A 15,925-nucleotide genomic window follows, 5' to 3' on the forward strand; every position below is an offset into this window, starting at 1 on the left:
GGTTGTAAACATTCTGTTCCATTTTCACTGCCCTAACTTCAGACTCCCTCCCAGGACCCCAGGAGAGTGCCCCCTCCCACTGCCTGGGGAGGCTTTCCTGCACCACAGTCTCTAGCCAGGCCAGCACATTGAGGTCATTGCTGTCCCTGCCAAATGATTGGCCTTAGTTCAGTTTCTCCATCTGTCTGAACTTCATGGAAAACATGATTGTTGCTCTAGGCTCTTTATTATATGTCCTGCTTAGGTCTGCTTTGCATCTGCTCTTTTGGTTTTTCCCCCACCCCCACCCCTGCCTTTTCTTTCTCTGACTCTCCCCAGACTACAGTCACATCTGTTTTCCAGCCTCTGTACTCTCACTGCAGAGCAGATGGAAGAAGTGCAAGTTCTGGGCCAAGCAGATCAGTAAAGAGCTGGGTTTGCACTCCAATTTGTTCTAGGGACTCGGCAAAATCCATGTATCTCAAAAACAGAACACTAACATTTCCCCCAAAGGAACCAGAGATGCTACCCACTTACATCCCATTATATCTGTTGCTCTCTCTTCCACTAAACAGCTAAAAGAACAGGTAAAATTTAGCTTTTGTCTTTCCTCCCTCCCTCCCTTCCACCCCTCCTTCCTTCATCATTTACCTTCCTTTCTTCTGGTCTTTAATTGATTAAAACTATCTGCTCTCTGTGTCCATCTGTGCTCTTCTCTAAGTTAGCTCATCAGGGAGATACACGGCACAGGCCATAGGACTGAACGGACACCTTGACACTTATACACTTCAGGTGCACATAAGGTTAACCACTCCTCATATAGGAGTTTCTATAATTCAAGTTACTTCTCTTCAAAGTAGAGATTTTATTTTATTTTTAAGAAGATTTTATTTATTTTTAGAGAGGGGAAGGAAAAATGAAAGAGAGAGAGAAAAACATTGGTTGGTTGCCTCATGTAGGAGCCCCAGCTAGGGGACCAAATCCACACCCAGGCATGTGCCCTGACTAGGAATCACACCAGGTGACTTTTCACTGTACAGAATGACACTCAACCAAGTGAGCCACAATGCTAGGGACAAAGTGGAGATACTTTAATGGTCTAACCATGAAGTTTCCATGAATAAGAGCAAATACAAAGTCTTTAAAACTCCTGGATCTGAGAAAGTATTGTCTACATATTACATGATATGAGGAAAAGTGCTGGTGGAAAGTAAGTCAAGCAAATCAACACAAACTTGGCTCTTAGTTTTCTTTGGGCTTCTGTTGGTATTTTTGTACTTAAGACTCCAGAAATCAAGATTCTCAGCATAAGCTTAAACAAAGCCAAAAGACAGAATACAGCTGCCACCTCCTCTCACAGAGCTCCTCCACATTTCAAAATGACACAGAGGGTACTGTGCTCCTCAACTTTTTCCAACCCTAAGACAGCCCACCTTCTTCTTGGACAGAACTCACATGGTGTCTGTTTGGGGTTGGATGTGGGAATAAATCGGATTTCTAGGGGAAGAAAAAAAACAAGAATCTGAATGCATAGGTCAAGAAAGAGGCAAAGAAAGAAGATAAATACAGGGATACAAAGAAATTTGTTGGTATTGAATAGAGGAATGTCCAAAAAGAACAAAGCAAGAAAGGAGGATGCAAAAATGATTCGAACAGGGAAGATGGTCATAGATAGGAACAGATTCTAGTAATGTGCAATAAAATATTCCAAGGATGAGATAGAACCAATTAGGTAAGAAGAAACCCCAGGGAAGGGGGTGGGGGGGCCCAGACTGCGAGAGGGAAAATAAGCTCATGGAAGAAAGGCATACACGAACTTGGGCCAACTAAGGAACAGCAGTATCTCTCACCAATGTGGTCATAATAACCTTTGGAATGAGGGTGTGAGTGACTGCAAAGTCCCATCCCCCTTCTCATTTCAGCCTCATTGCACTCCTGTAGCTGGCTCTCTCTCCCTCTCTCGTTCTCTCCCTCTCTTGCTCTCTCTCTCTCTCACTCTCCCTCATCTCATTGTTCCAGGAGGCCAAAATTGAAGTCCTTCCCAGGGAGTGGCCCTGTTCATCTTATTCTCCAGCCAAAGTAGGAATAGCGTGAGAAGGGGAGAGACACAGTCAGCAGCCAAAGGACTCGGTGGAAAGAGCAGAGGACCATAGACAGTGAGTTGTTTGATTGTATAAAACTCTGAATAAACAGAGTGTGTGTATTTGTGTGTGTGCATGTATGTGTATGTGTATGTGTGTATGCATTGAAGGGTTGGAGGGGGGTGATGGGGAATGTCACTGAATTTACAATTGAACTGATGCCCCAATTATTCATGAAATTCAAAAGAAAGAAGCCACGGAGATGAGCAGATGATATATACAAGTCATAGATATCAAAAGATAAGATCAGACCCTAGGGTAGGGGCAAGTATGGACCACTTAGAACATAAAATTTCTCCTGACTTGATAGAAAAGAGTAATGGGAGAGAGAATGGTAAGTGATCAAAGAATGGGGTTTAAATTGAGAACTAAATGTTGGGGGAAAGATTACAGAGAAACAGTTTGAATCATATGGGGGACCAGGAAAGCTCCTGAGAGGATAAAGAGACAGGGGCCACAGACATCCTTCCCTAGAACTAAGATGCTGATGTGTCTCTGAGCATTACAGTGTCTACTCTTCCCACCGTCCTGTTAGATATGGCGCTCTTGGGACCCAAGGTGCTGCTGTTTCTCACTGCACTCATCACTCCCTCGGGTGAGTCCCTACCTTTATTCTTTTCTTCATGAAATGCTAGCTCCTCAGCTATACCTCTGTCTGGAGGCATGTGCTAGAGAGTGGAATGAAAGGAGGTTGAGGGGAACTGGGAGAGAGATGTTTGCTCTTGAGTCCCAGAATTGCTGTGAAAGGGGAGAAAGGAATCGATTTTGTGTTTTAAAAAAAGGGCAGAGATAGGGCAAAAGATGACCTCAGACTTGGGAAAAGATATCCTGAAAGTTACGAAACTAAAGTGAAATGAAGATACTCACAAATGCATGTTAACCAAAAGAAGATCACACACATAAATACCCAAGTAAACAAAACCAAAGGAAAAAGAGGCTAATAACACAAATGCACGCACACACATATGGAGACGATCTGATAAGAAACTAGACCAAATTTAAATCCTGTAGAAAAACAGTAACACGTAATACACACTGCCACCAGTGTACACATACATATATTCACACGCACACCAGAAATATGTGCCAAATCTATACACAAAAGGAAAATTATCTTCACAGACTTCAAAGAAGTTAGTTAAAAGATCAGCCATAGAAAATGAACATTGGATTTAAAAAAAAAAATTCTACTCTATTTGACTCTCTTATTCTCCCAGATAGAGACTGTGAGAAAGCAATTTTTTTTTTTGCCTTGCTCAGTAGTACAGCTAGTGGAATGGCTGTGGGGACAGAAGGACAGGACACATGAGAAAGCCTGCAGACCCTCTCTGTCGAAGAGGACCCCATTCCTCCTTGTGGGAATGAGAGCAAGAAGGCATGCTGAGTAAGGGTACAACAGAGCAGGGATTCTCACGAATTCATTATCTTTCTTGAGTTTTTCCACGTTTGTGTGAAGCACTAACTACCAGAATGATTTTTTATTGAACCACATAAAAAGATAAAGCAGGATGGGAGTAAGAGACAGAAAACTGTACTTGAACAATAATTAAATAAATTTTTTTAAAGATAAAGCACAACCATTTCCCCATCATTTTCTGGTTTATCTCATAAAAGCTTTTTGGGGTATAGAGCTGGAATCACTCATATCTCTTTTCTCCCTCATTTGGTACAGGCTGGACACCTCTAGGGGTCAGTGGTCAAGAAGGTAGGTGAACCCTTGGGCTTATTAGGGTTATATAAATGCATGGTCAGTAATACAAACAGAGATATTTGTCAAGGTGTGGGAAATAGGATCTAATTCACTAGTCTCCACAATCCTATTATCCCATTAATAAAACCTTAACTTTTTTTAATCTACTGAAATACATTTCCCAAGACCTCCTCTATGCCCACCTCTTGCTCCTGCTTTCCTCTATACAACACTTATCTTGCTCAAAAAAGGTCCACCAATCCTAACAGAAAGCATTTACCTATCCATGTAACAGTGGAGAAACTAAAATGCAAAGGCAGGATGAGAAGTCATCTTAATACTACTGTGAAATTGTGGCACAATTGGACAGAACCCCAAAGTTTTGGCTTCCAAAGGATCGCTTCCATCAACTTGACCAAGGGAACTCCAATCAGCATCTCCACTCTGCCTCCGGACACTCAACATACTGCATGTTGCCGTGTATAATGTGTCCCATGTATAACATGCACCCATGTTTTTTTGCACGTTATACATGGGAATTATTGTGCCCATTATTATACCCATGGTTTGTAATCACTCTACCCATGTATAATGCACACCCTACAGTGATTATAATTTATCTCTTACTTTTCCCAATCCTTGTGAGCACAACAGTATGCAACCCATTAATAGGTCATAAAATCAAATTAGTGAACCCCAACTGGTATTTTTTAAAAGATATAGAATAGATTAAAATAAAAAAAAGAATACATGCAAGTCCATCGCAAGAGTAAAGTATTATCTTTAAACTTGTTTCAGTTTTCTGTATGCACTGGAGCATGACATAATTTTTTACACCATGTGAGTTCTGGAACAGAAGATAAAAATATAGAAATAAAAATGTTTATTCTCTGTTGTGAGTGAATAGGTCTGAATCCCTAAATTTCTGAACCCAGGTCATCAGATTTCAGCGCCAGCAAAACCAAACATCTGAATTCATTTCTCTGGGCTGGGTAAGGTCCAGTCCTATTTTATGACTTGGTGATGCTTTTCTATCAGAAATTTTATAATGTAAGATGAAAATGTCTCCTTAAGTTTTCTTTTCAGAGGACATAAATTCTAGACAAGTTATTTATATAGTAGAAGCTCATGGGGAATAGGTGGGTAAACGAGGAATATGGGGGAGGTGGGCAAGCTAAAAGATATTCAGAAAAGCAGTACTGGGTCCTGAAATCCCGAGGCAGCTGGGACACACGCTCAACCCCTTTACTCTCCCTGCTGTTTCCGTGAGTGACTGGGCTGGAATGTGGCTAGGGAAAAAGGGAGCCAGGGCCAGACCGGACCACATCCCGAGAGGCTCCACTCCCCTCTTAGTCTCTGGAATGATTCAGGTCAGTGGTTTTTTAAATATCCTGTGGGATTGAAAGAGACCTGGATTCCTTTCATCAAAAGTCACCCTGAAGAAACAAAGTTTATACTGAGTGTTAAAGACAAAAATGCTCTATTGTCAGATCAAATGATTTTTCTGTCTGGAATTTCTTTTAAAAAGGATGAAGTAAGCAGTTAGCAAGAAAGAGGGGTGAGGGAGGCGAGTTTCTTCATAATGTTTTGTATTTTGCCTCTGCCACAATGATCAACCACTCTGACGTGCTTTATGAAAATGCTCTTCTCATCCAATTTAAATCTGCCACTTAGACTGAGGTTAAAAAAGAGGGCAAACCAAACTGTGAATTTGCTGACCTCTAGTGGGTAAGATAGTTATGACTATAAGCTTCCTACAGTGAAGGATCATTATAGATGGAATATTTGCTATTTGGGGTTTTGTTTTTTTTTTTAGTATATTATATTGATTACGCTAAAACAGTTGTCCCATTTATTTTTTCCTTCCCTTTATCCCCCTCTGCCTGGTACCTTCATTTTCTCCAGTATCACCTCTCTCCCTGCCCTTAGTTCATGTCCATGGGTAATACATACAAGTTCTTTGGCTTCTCCATTTCCCATACTGTTCTTAACCTCCCCCTGTCTATTTTGTACCTACCATTTATGCTTCTTATTCCCTGTACTTTTTCCTCCATTCTCCACCTCCCAGACCCCAGTGATAACATTCCATGTAATCTCTTTCTGTGAATCCGTTCCTGTTCTAGCTGTTTGCTGTTTGTTTTTGGTTGATTTTTAGCTTCAGTTGTTGATAGTTGTGAGTTTGTTGTCATTTTACTGTTAAGAGTTTTGATCATCTTCTTTTTCTTAGATAGTCCCTCCAACATTTCAGTAAGGGCTTGGTGGTGATGACCTCCTTTAACTTAATCATACCTGGGAAGCACTTTATCTGCCCTTCCATTCTAAATGAAAGCTTTGCTGGATAGAGCAATCTTGGATGTAGGTTCTTGCTTTTCATGACTTTGAATACTTCTTTCCAGCCCCTCTTGCCTGTAATGTTTCTTTTGAGAAATCAGCTGACAGTCTTATGGGAACTCCTTTGTAGGTAACTCTCTTCTTTTCTCTTGCTGCTTTTAAGATTTTCTCCTCATCTTTAATCTTGGGTAATTTAATTGTTATGTGTCTTGGTGTGTTCTTCTTTGAATCCAACTTTTTTTGGACTCTCTGAGCTTCCTGGACTTCCTGGAAGTCTATTTCCTTTGCCAGGTTGGGGAAGTTCTCCTTTATTATGTTTTCAAATAAGTTTACAACTTCTTGCTCTTCCTCTTCTTATTCTGGCACCCCTATGATTCAGATGTTTGAACATTTAAAGTTGTCCTAGAGGTTCTTAAGCCTCTCCTTGTTTTTTTTTTTTTGAATTCTTGTTTTTTTATTCTGTTCTGGTTGAATGTTTATTTCTTCCTTTTGCACCAGACCATTGATTTGAGTCCCGGCTTCCTTCTCTTCACTGTTGGTTCCCTGTATGTTTTTCTTTATTTAATTTTGTACAGTCTTCACATCTCCCTTTATTTTGCATCCATACTCAATCATTTCTGTAAGTATCCTAATTACCATTGTTTTGAATTCTGTATCTGATAGGTTGGCTATCTCCTCGCCACTTAGTTTTTTCCTGGAGTTTTGGTCTGTTCTTTCACTTGGGCCATATTTCTTTGTCTCAGCACACTTGTTATGTTTTAAGGGGCAGAGCCTTAGGATTTGGCAGGTTGGGGCAACCCAATTTGCTGCATCGTGGTGCTGTATGTGGGGGAGGGGTCAGAGAACACAATGCTGTTTACTGGGCTCTTGCCCTGCTTTCAGTCACTTCCCCTGCTTCCCACAAGCAAATTGTGTCCTTTCAGGAGCAGCCCTGGTGTTTATTTCCAGGTAGGTGGGCTTGTGTACATTATAATACCCCATAGGCCCCTCCAGTGGACTCTCCTGTGAGACTGACAGTTTCTTCCACCACTGCAACGCTCTTGTGGATTTTTACAGCCAAAGGTTTTGAGGTTTTATTTCCCTGTGCTGGAACCCTGGGCCATGCAGTATGTCTCACTCCTCAGTTGCTCCTTCTGGTTTATTGGCACATGAATGTGAGACATACCTGGTCCACCAGCCGCTGCCTTGCCCGCCCAGTCTGCCAATTGTTGCCTCGCCCTGTGTCCTCTCCGTCTCAGCTGCCCATCTCCACCCCTCCTACCAGTCTGGATAAGTGTTTCTTCTTTAAATCCGTGGTTGTCAGACTTCCATACAGTTTGGTTTTCTGGCAGTTTTTGCTGTTTGGGGGTTTTTTATTGGTTGTTATCCTTCTTTTGGTTGTATGAGGAAGCAAAGCATACCTACCTACGCCTCCATCTTGGCCAGAAGCCCATATTTGCTATTTCAATGTTAACTCTACTTTGTTATTTTGCTTTTTTAATTCAAATGAAGTTGCTCTAGGAAGTGCTATTATTTACAGTTTTAGATACCATTTTCTTAGTTTATCCCAATATATTCCACCTTAAGTCCTGGACTATTTTTACTCCTTCTCCTCCTGCCTTTGATTTCCAAGATCAATTAACTGCAAGGCCTTGTCTACTAACACATGCATTTTCCCTCCCCTCTCTTCACCTTGCTCCTCACTGAGCATCATAACATTACCAACATCACCTTTTATGAACACTCTTGTACATGAGCATATCATTAGACCGATATCCAACTACATCAGAATTATAAAGATCAAAATCAATGTCTTAGGTAAAGATAATTTTCATTTTGATTAAGCATAGCAAAAGGTTATCAATCCATTGTACTTATTAACAAGTTCTATGACCTTGGGTAAATTATTTATTCTTCTGGTGCTCAGTTTTATCATCTGTAAAAAACAGGGATTTAAACAGTGCCTGGCACACGGTTAACTCAGATTAGCCAAATATATTATCATCTGTTAGGACATTAAAATAATGTAAGTTTTTCCTGCCTTCTAATGCTGAACCAAAGTCTAACTGAGAAAGGGGTGCCTGTGAAGTATTATCTGATGGGCATGTAGTTTAGTTTACTCATTCCTCTAAAAAGACAAAGGAAAAAAGTTATTCTAAGCCAAGGACTGCATGGGTATATTCATGGCAGTAGGAAACTATGGCATTTGTTTGAGTTACAGAGGAAAGGACTTGGGCTGGGAAACAAACAAAGAGAAACAATTGTGGGACACTTTGTGTTGGCCACTGCGCGAGACAATTTCACTCACTGGGAGTGCGAGGCTGGGCGGGGTGGAGACAGTGCTCAGAAAATGTTTTCTGATTTTTTTTATTTAGTGACTCAAGTGACTCAAGAAACATTCACAGAAGATCCAAGTAAGCTACCCCTTTAATTTCTTGGCTTTCTTACTGGGGATAGGAGGAATGATGGTGATGTCTATACAAAGAATAATGAAGACTAGAAAAGAGGTTGGTGGGCACCCTGAGCCATGCAGGGCTTATTGTTTATCTTAGATGCCACTGATGCTGTAAACATGTCCAATCTTTTTCTCTCCTCCTTTTTCTCTCTGTGAGTCCTTCATATTTGCCCCCACAATCCACATTCTTTCACCTCAAACTTTTTTGCATGCTTAGATCATCATCCCTTATCCTGTTTCCCTTGCTACCTTTTCTACCTGCATTTTTTTATTCTCTGTGTTGTATCTTTGCAGATCTGGTAAATGAACCGCCTACAGATGAAACAGGTAAGTTTTACTAGTTCTTTGAAAATGGCATGATTCTCAATATTCACAATATTTACTCCAGCACTTGAATGAATCCTATTTTTTTTTGGGCCGAAACCCAGGAATGAACCATAATCCAATATTTTTATCTCTGGCAAAGGCATAGAGAGACGATGGGCATGTTGCTGAGCGACAGTGGGGTAAAAGGAAAAGGGGACCCTAGTCTTCTAAAAGGAGGAAACAAAGTGGATTAATAGCTAAAATATGGCATGAATGATATAAGCTCCCCCAAATTAGTATAATGTCAATAAAACAAATATTCTGCAAAAAATATTCACAATTTCTTCAATTACCTAATTGGGTAGAATACACAAAGCCAGTTATAGCCTTGACCTTGCCCTAATATCTCCATTCTCCTTTTTTTCTGTTCTGCCTTTCCCCCTTGACAATTCAAAACCCTTCTTACACCTGCTGTTTTGTGCCTTTTCAGTTCTGGCTGATATCACGCCTCCCACAGATGACCTGGGTGAGTTCAGAGCTGCGATCCCAGGGCCATCAGGGCCATTCTGGGCTTTCCCCAGAGCTCATTATGGAAGGCAGCACAGCTGGTGAAGGATCCTAAATAGACAGGGTTACAGTTTCTGTAGCACTTCCTTCCAACAGCTCAATTTAAATTAATTACATTTCTGATGCCCTAACAAGCAGACACTGTGCTAAGTGTTTGATATACAAAACCCCAACATGTGACCTTTTATAGTTTCTAAGACTAGTAAAGGCAAGACAGATAAACAAAGAAATACATGGGAGACAAAGAAAAACTTTCTAGAAGTAATGGTTGAACTGAATTTTGAAAGAAAAACTGGAGCAAGGCAGACAACCATGGAGGGGATTTGCATTCCAACCAAAGGTAATAGCTGCTCAAACACATGAAAGCAAAACAGAGGTTGGTATATCAGGGAAACTGAGTATTTTGAATGGTTAGGGTCAAAACCATGAGGAACAAGTGGTAGGACATGAGGGTTTCACTACTTAGGTGCCAGGGATATGAGTGAATAAATTAGTTTTCTTCTACTAGGTATTTTTAGTGAAATAGACAAGATAAACAAATGAACAAATACAATAAACAAGCAAACAAATATAAAAGACTCCTTAACTACATTCCATGCTGGAAGTTATGCAAGACTTTTCTAGGGGGCAATTTGACTAAATTGCTTCTTGAAAGACAGGTAGAAGTGAATCAAGTGAATATGGGGGGGGTGGGGGAAGAGCAGAGCTTTTCAGTGAAGAAAATAATGTGGGCAAAGGCATAGGTTGAAAACCAGAGTATAATATATGCAAAGGAAGTTTTCAACCAGGTTTGTGAATTGGAAAACTGATGAGGATGACATTGCACTAGTCCCAGTAAAAGATGGCGGCCTGAAAGAAGATAGAAGTAGTGAGAATGGAATGTGAGCTGTAAGAAAAAAAGAGACTGCCCTGGCTGGTGTGGTTCAGTGGATTGAGGGCCAACCTGTGAACCGAAAGGTTGCCGGTTCAGTTCCCTGTCAGGGCAGATGCCTGAGTTGCAGGCCCATTGGTGTGAGAGGCAACAGATTGTTGTTTCTCTCACACATCACTGTTTCTCTCCCCGCCTCTCTGAAAATAAGTAAATAAAATCTTTAAAAGAGAAGAGACTGTTGAGATAATATTCAGATTTCTATTAAGTAAGTGGTGGCTATTGGGTGGATGATAGTACCATTCACAAAGAACAATTTGAATTGGTAAAGGGAAAAATAATTAAGTCAGTTTGAGATATGTTTGATTTGAAGGATCTTTGAAAAATCCATGAATTCTTTTTTTCCTTAAATATATTTTATTGATTATACCAATACAGTTGTTGTTCTATTCCCCGCCCCCCCGCCCATTCTTCTCCACGAGTGGAAAGAAAGAAATCCATGAACTCTTTTATAACATGGCAGCTGGATCTGTAGGTTTGGAGCTTAGAAGAGAGATTTGGGCTAGAAGTATAAATCTGAGAATTCTCTGCACATAAACTTGCAACTGAAACCACGGGACAGATGGGATCGCCTAGCCCACTTCCTGTAGTATCCTATTAGAAACTCTTCCCGTCACGTTTTCACCGGTAACTCCCATAGTTAGTCCATTCCCTCCAGATTCCTCTTGTTCTTTGATGTGTTCTCCATTCTACAAACTAGGCCCACATCTAACCAGCCCCTAGGTTAGGTTTAGCTATGGCTGTGGCCCTTGCTATTCTTTACTGAATAAATTTCACCAAAGAGCACACAAATGTGTATCTGATTTACAGAAAAAGGGAATTTCTTTTTTGAAGAAGAGCTTTTATAGGACAAAACCCTTTTGTCTTTCTAGCTCCAGAACAAGGCTCTTCTGAGCATAAGGCTCTTTGCCTGAGTCCCTACTGAATTTGTTTATTGTCAACAACACAAAGATACTCTCAATATGATACCTTTGTCAACTGTCTAGGAGAGAAAGGTAGAATCATGTTTCCCATCCTAACTTCTAAATCTCTTCAACTGTGTGAATCAAAATAAACCGTTATGGGTTTTCTTTTAGAAGTTGCTAAAGAGTTATTAACTCATCTGTTTTCTTATCTGCATGTTAACTTATCTTTCTTTTCTTATCTGGCCCATATTGGTCCCAGCTACAGAGTAGTAACTTCTAGAACTAATAACTGAATGAAATTTTTCCCTTCCAGCCTCACCCAATGATAAAATTAACATCACAGGTATGACTGTCTTTTGCATGTCTTTTTTCTAAATGTCTTTTTTCTCCCTCAGGATTCCTTACCTTCCTGTTCTTTGGAGGGTATATCATCTAGTTTACTTCCGTTTTCCTCAGAGAATACTTTTAGTATCCTTTATTCTTCTCCTCTACCTCTGCCTTTGCATTTTGATATGAGGTCCTGTCCTAAAAGTCATGGTCAAAAGATTAGACCACTGTTGGCGTGATCCCAAAACTTTGGACTTTATTTGGTTAGGGCATTGGGAACTGACTGCAAAGACTCAATATTACTGTAGACATCAAGGCTAAAGTTGCTCTCTCTAATGTACTCTAATTCTGATGTGCAGCTAGGGTTGAAAAATAGTTATCTGTCTTAGAACTCTCCCTCTTCAGAAAAGGATTATTGTTAGCATTTTGGTTTGATATTTCACCTGGATAACCTAGAAGGACTTTTACCTAGAAGAGCCCTCAGAGATTATTTTAGGCACTTCTACTTACAGGTAGGGAAGCACCTAAATTTCATTTTAATAAATTTCCTATTACTCTGCTTTGGTGACCAGGAAGGAAGTGCCCCAACTTACGATTCTCTGTAGAGACTACTGTATTTTTAGGACTATAAGACATACCTAGGCTTTAGAGGAGGAAAACAGAAAAAAAATTTGAAGCAGAAAATGTGGTAAAATATTTAATAACCTGTTACCCCACTCCACTGCCACCCTGCTTCCCCCCCCACCAGTGAGCCAGGTAAACTACATTCAGACTATAAGACACACCCCTTTTCTCCCAGATTGGGGGGAATGTGTGTTATAGACCAAAAAATATGGTACTCTGTATGTTTTTCCCACTTTATCCGTCCTCCATCCCTTTAATCCTTTGTTTGCATTTTTCTCGTTTGTTATGCCTCTCCCTATTTTTTTTCGCGTGCTGAGCTCCTTCAGAGTGCCGGGATGAGAAATTTGCTTGCACGAGACTCTACTCTGTGCATCGGCCAGTCAAGCAATGCGTTCATCAGTTATGCTTTACCAGGTAAGAGACCCCGGAATACCAAGACAGCATCTTCCACGATAATGTTTTCATATTGGCAATTATTCGATGAGTAGCCACTACAGAATTTTAGTCTTCCACAGTGACTACTCAGTATAGAGGGGCAGAAGATTTTAGCACAACCCTCCTAGCTATTCCTGAAGGCACCAGATGGAACCTGAAGCCTGGGTGGAGGTATACAGAGAACAGGCTGACTAACAAGTCCAGGTGCTAGAGGGCAAATAAAAAAGGGCTGGAAGAAGGACGGTCATGAGAGAAACACAAATACGTGGAATTTGTTACCTCATAGAAAGAAAGGCTGAAATGAAAGATCCAAGTCTGAAGGTAGAAAATAGTGGGGAAGAGAAAGTATTCAGCTTGTGCAAGGTGTCACTAAGAAGAGTAATACCATTTCCTGAAATAATTAGGACATTCAGATAAAGAAGAATGGGGATACAGGAACTGAAGAGGCACCCTAGGCCTAGGCTATTTCTTCTCCTCAATCCTGTTTTCTGTCTCCTTCCTTAACCATGACATTGGGCCTATGGCAGTTTACGACGCATGTACATCATCAACAATGAGATATGCTCCCGTCTTGTCTGTAAAGAACATGAAGCTATGAAAGGTAAGCTATGAAAGCTGTGTTTTGGGGGGAGGAAGGGACAGTTAGGAGAGAGTTAAATAAGAACACAATGTTAATGGATCCCAAATCTGGCTTTAGAGGAGGGCTTTTGTCCACCCGTCTAACTTCCACCAGTCCCTGCTCCACCAAGTTACCACCAATAAGTACTCCAAGTAAAGCAGCACATTAATATAGAAACATAACCCTACGAAAAGTACTCCCAGATCTTTTTCCAATTAGACGGTAACTCCCAGTCTCTCCTGGACCTAGAGAGAGGTTTCTGGAGCTCTGGTTGCTTTGAAGATCATTCACTGGGGTTCCAGGTAAAAACGGCAAGGCAGCCATGACAAACAACAGATTCTACTAGTCTGCAGCCATGTTTGTGACTTGAAAGAACAAACAAACAAGAAAAAACGCATCATTCAAATAGAAATAGACTGAGCATTTAGAAGCCGGCTATATTATAAACAACCCACCACTTCCAAAGTACCCTTTACATTGCTCATTGTGAAATTCTCAAGGTAGAGGGAGGTAGAGAGACTTTATAAAAACAAAAGGATCAAAACTGTGTGACTATGTATTGTGGGAACAAAAATACTTCTCACCTTCCCCATTGCCTGCCCCCAAAGGTGGCTGTGGTTGGAGAGGGCACCACAGACAGGCCACTTCTGACTCAGCAGCCCGCCTTGCACTGAGTTGCTGAGTGAGAGCTGTACTTAACTTCGCAGAAGGAAATTTGCTGCTTGTCCCCAATGGCTCTGTGCAAGACACCTGCAAGGGAAGCACCTTGAGATTGAGGATGAGTATTAGGGACTCTAAGCACTTTCAAGTGTCTCCAGGGACTTAGTCAAGTTAGCTATTTGCACAAAGTAAACACTTAAATATATAGTGATTGGACCTCATTTTTTGCTATTCAATAAGTCACTGAATAGAAAAAGTGTGAGCTAAATGTATAAAAGAAAGTAACATTGACTGACCACCTGTGCTAGGGACTTTGCATACATTGATTCATTTTACTACAACTAAACTGATGAGGCAGGTATTTTAATACTTATTTTACAGGAAAGGATAGTGACGTTCAGAAAAGTTAAGAAACTTTCTAGTAAGTGGTAAATAACTCGTAGGTGGCAGGGGTGAAATTCTAACTCAGGTCTATTTCTCTCCAACATTTTCACTTCATAAGACTGGAGTCTTCTCTTTCTCTTAAAATATGAGCCCTCTGGATCTTCCTGCATTCTCACCCCATCACCCTCTGCTTCTTTTTTAGATGAGCTTTGCCGGCAGATGGCTGGTCTGCCCCCACGGCGACTCCGGCGCTCCAACTACTTCCGACTTCCTCCTTGTGAGAATGTGAATCTGCAGAGACCCAGTGGTCTGTAATCATCAAGGAAGTGGAAAAAAGAAAAAATGTGTGGGTGGGAAGAGAATGCTCTAGGAAAAGGGAACTCCCTGTCTAACCATTGTCAGCTAACCCAGTATTTCGCTTTTGCCCCTACTCCCTGATTTTTCACCAATTTTTAAATGAGATAAAAGAAACATTTATTTCATTTCCAGTACTCACAACACAAAGTCTATATTACTGCATGGTTTTACTGCTTCCCAATATCATAGACATAGCAGATAAATGATGACCAGGTGGCTTATATATAAACATTCTATGTACAATTTCCAGGAAAAAGAAACTTCAGGTTGATAATATTTACTATTGAATCTATCTGAGCTAGATCTTAGGGTGGAAGGAATTGTTACTGTCTCTTTTGACCATAGAACTTCATGAACTTTCCTCTTAAGAGTCACCAAAATTAACTCCCCATTTGTCTCTAATATTACAGTCCTTTTAACTATTTTTGCTGATTGTCATAATATTTGCCTGACAAGTCCTCTTTATGAAAAACGTCATGATAACTGGTGTAGTTCTAAAAAATTCTCCAGAGCCATGAGTTATATAATCCTACTAACAATATATAAAGATTCAAAATGTTGTCTTCTGCTACGCTCAGAGGCTGAAGCTAAACAGAGAGGAATAGGCCAGATAAAGAACATGGACTCGTGATTCTTATTCAGTTTTTTATGCAATTGTCTAATCGGCAAGTCAGGCTGGGAAGTAAGTCTCATTTTCTTACTCATTTGTTGTAGTATTGGGGTTAGTCCACCTCCACAGTTAATTAGACAACTAATGTCAGACCATATTACTGGTCGAAGTATCTGAGTTATTCCTCCTTCTTCCATTCTCTCCGCTTAACCAAACTACTTAGAGATTATTATGCAAACAAATTCTGAAATAGCCTGATTTGGGGCCTAAGAAAGCCATTCAGACTTGAACTTTAAGACACAGGCATAAAGTTTACCTAATGGTTTGTAAAAAAAAAAGAGTAAATGAAGCAGTATTTAGACAACGCATGGTCTTATCCTGGGTCTAGCTGTAACCAGGTAGCCTCAGATTAGTCATGTTCCCTCACTAGGCCCTGGTTTAATTTCCCCGTCTTCAACATGAGAAAGTTTAATTTACACTAGTTCTAAGGTTTCTCTTAATTCTATGATTCTCAAGATTTAAATGCATCATTCATATTTCTTGAAACCCAGAGACGCAGTCTAATTCACAACAGACACGTCTACTTTACAAGGGGGAAAATACCCTAAATTAAATGGATGGTGGTCCA

At 40.5% G+C, this 15,925-nt stretch overlaps 2 protein-coding genes across 5 annotated transcripts in view; one reads left to right on the forward strand and one right to left on the reverse strand.

Moving 5' to 3' along the window:
• The window catches only part of RIMKLB (ribosomal modification protein rimK like family member B), a 132,503-nt gene that overhangs the window by 79,942 nt on the left and 36,636 nt on the right, over positions 1–15,925 (reverse strand). The window lies entirely within an intron of this gene.
• Positions 1,914–15,642, forward strand: MFAP5 (microfibril associated protein 5). Of its 4 annotated transcripts, none has more exons than XM_037068523.1 (10): positions 1,914–2,135; positions 2,656–2,715; positions 3,793–3,825; positions 8,496–8,534; positions 8,870–8,902; positions 9,372–9,407; positions 11,595–11,624; positions 12,559–12,646; positions 13,195–13,268; positions 14,533–15,642. In XM_037068523.1, exons 2-10 carry the CDS (start codon positions 2,658–2,660, stop codon positions 14,643–14,645), a joined length of 504 nt encoding a protein of 167 aa, XP_036924418.1. In that variant the 5' UTR covers positions 1,914–2,135; positions 2,656–2,657; the 3' UTR covers positions 14,646–15,642. The 4 variants fall into 4 exon arrangements, with proteins under 4 accessions (XP_036924418.1, XP_036924420.1, XP_036924417.1 ...); XM_037068522.1 differs by having other exon boundaries at positions 1,915–2,135; positions 12,550–12,646; XM_037068525.1 differs by lacking the exon at positions 9,372–9,407 and having other exon boundaries at positions 12,550–12,646.

The sequence above is a fragment of the Sturnira hondurensis genome, unplaced genomic scaffold (genome assembly GCF_014824575.4).
Source record: "Sturnira hondurensis isolate 20B ecotype Veracruz unplaced genomic scaffold, ASM1482457v3 Scaffold0017436, whole genome shotgun sequence".
Taxonomy (NCBI): Eukaryota; Metazoa; Chordata; class Mammalia; order Chiroptera; family Phyllostomidae; genus Sturnira; species Sturnira hondurensis.

Excerpts from the sequence above, each read along its gene's own strand:
- MFAP5 (XM_037068522.1), top strand. The coding sequence starts at position 2,658 with ATGGCGCTCTTGGGACCCAAGGTGCTGCTGTTTCTCACTGCACTCATC. Across the intron at positions 8,535-8,869 it reads AACATTCACAGAAGATCCAA|ATCTGGTAAATGAACCGCCT; the intron begins GTAAGCTACCCC and ends GTATCTTTGCAG. Across the intron at positions 13,269-14,532 it reads AGAACATGAAGCTATGAAAG|ATGAGCTTTGCCGGCAGATG; the intron begins GTAAGCTATGAA and ends CTTCTTTTTTAG.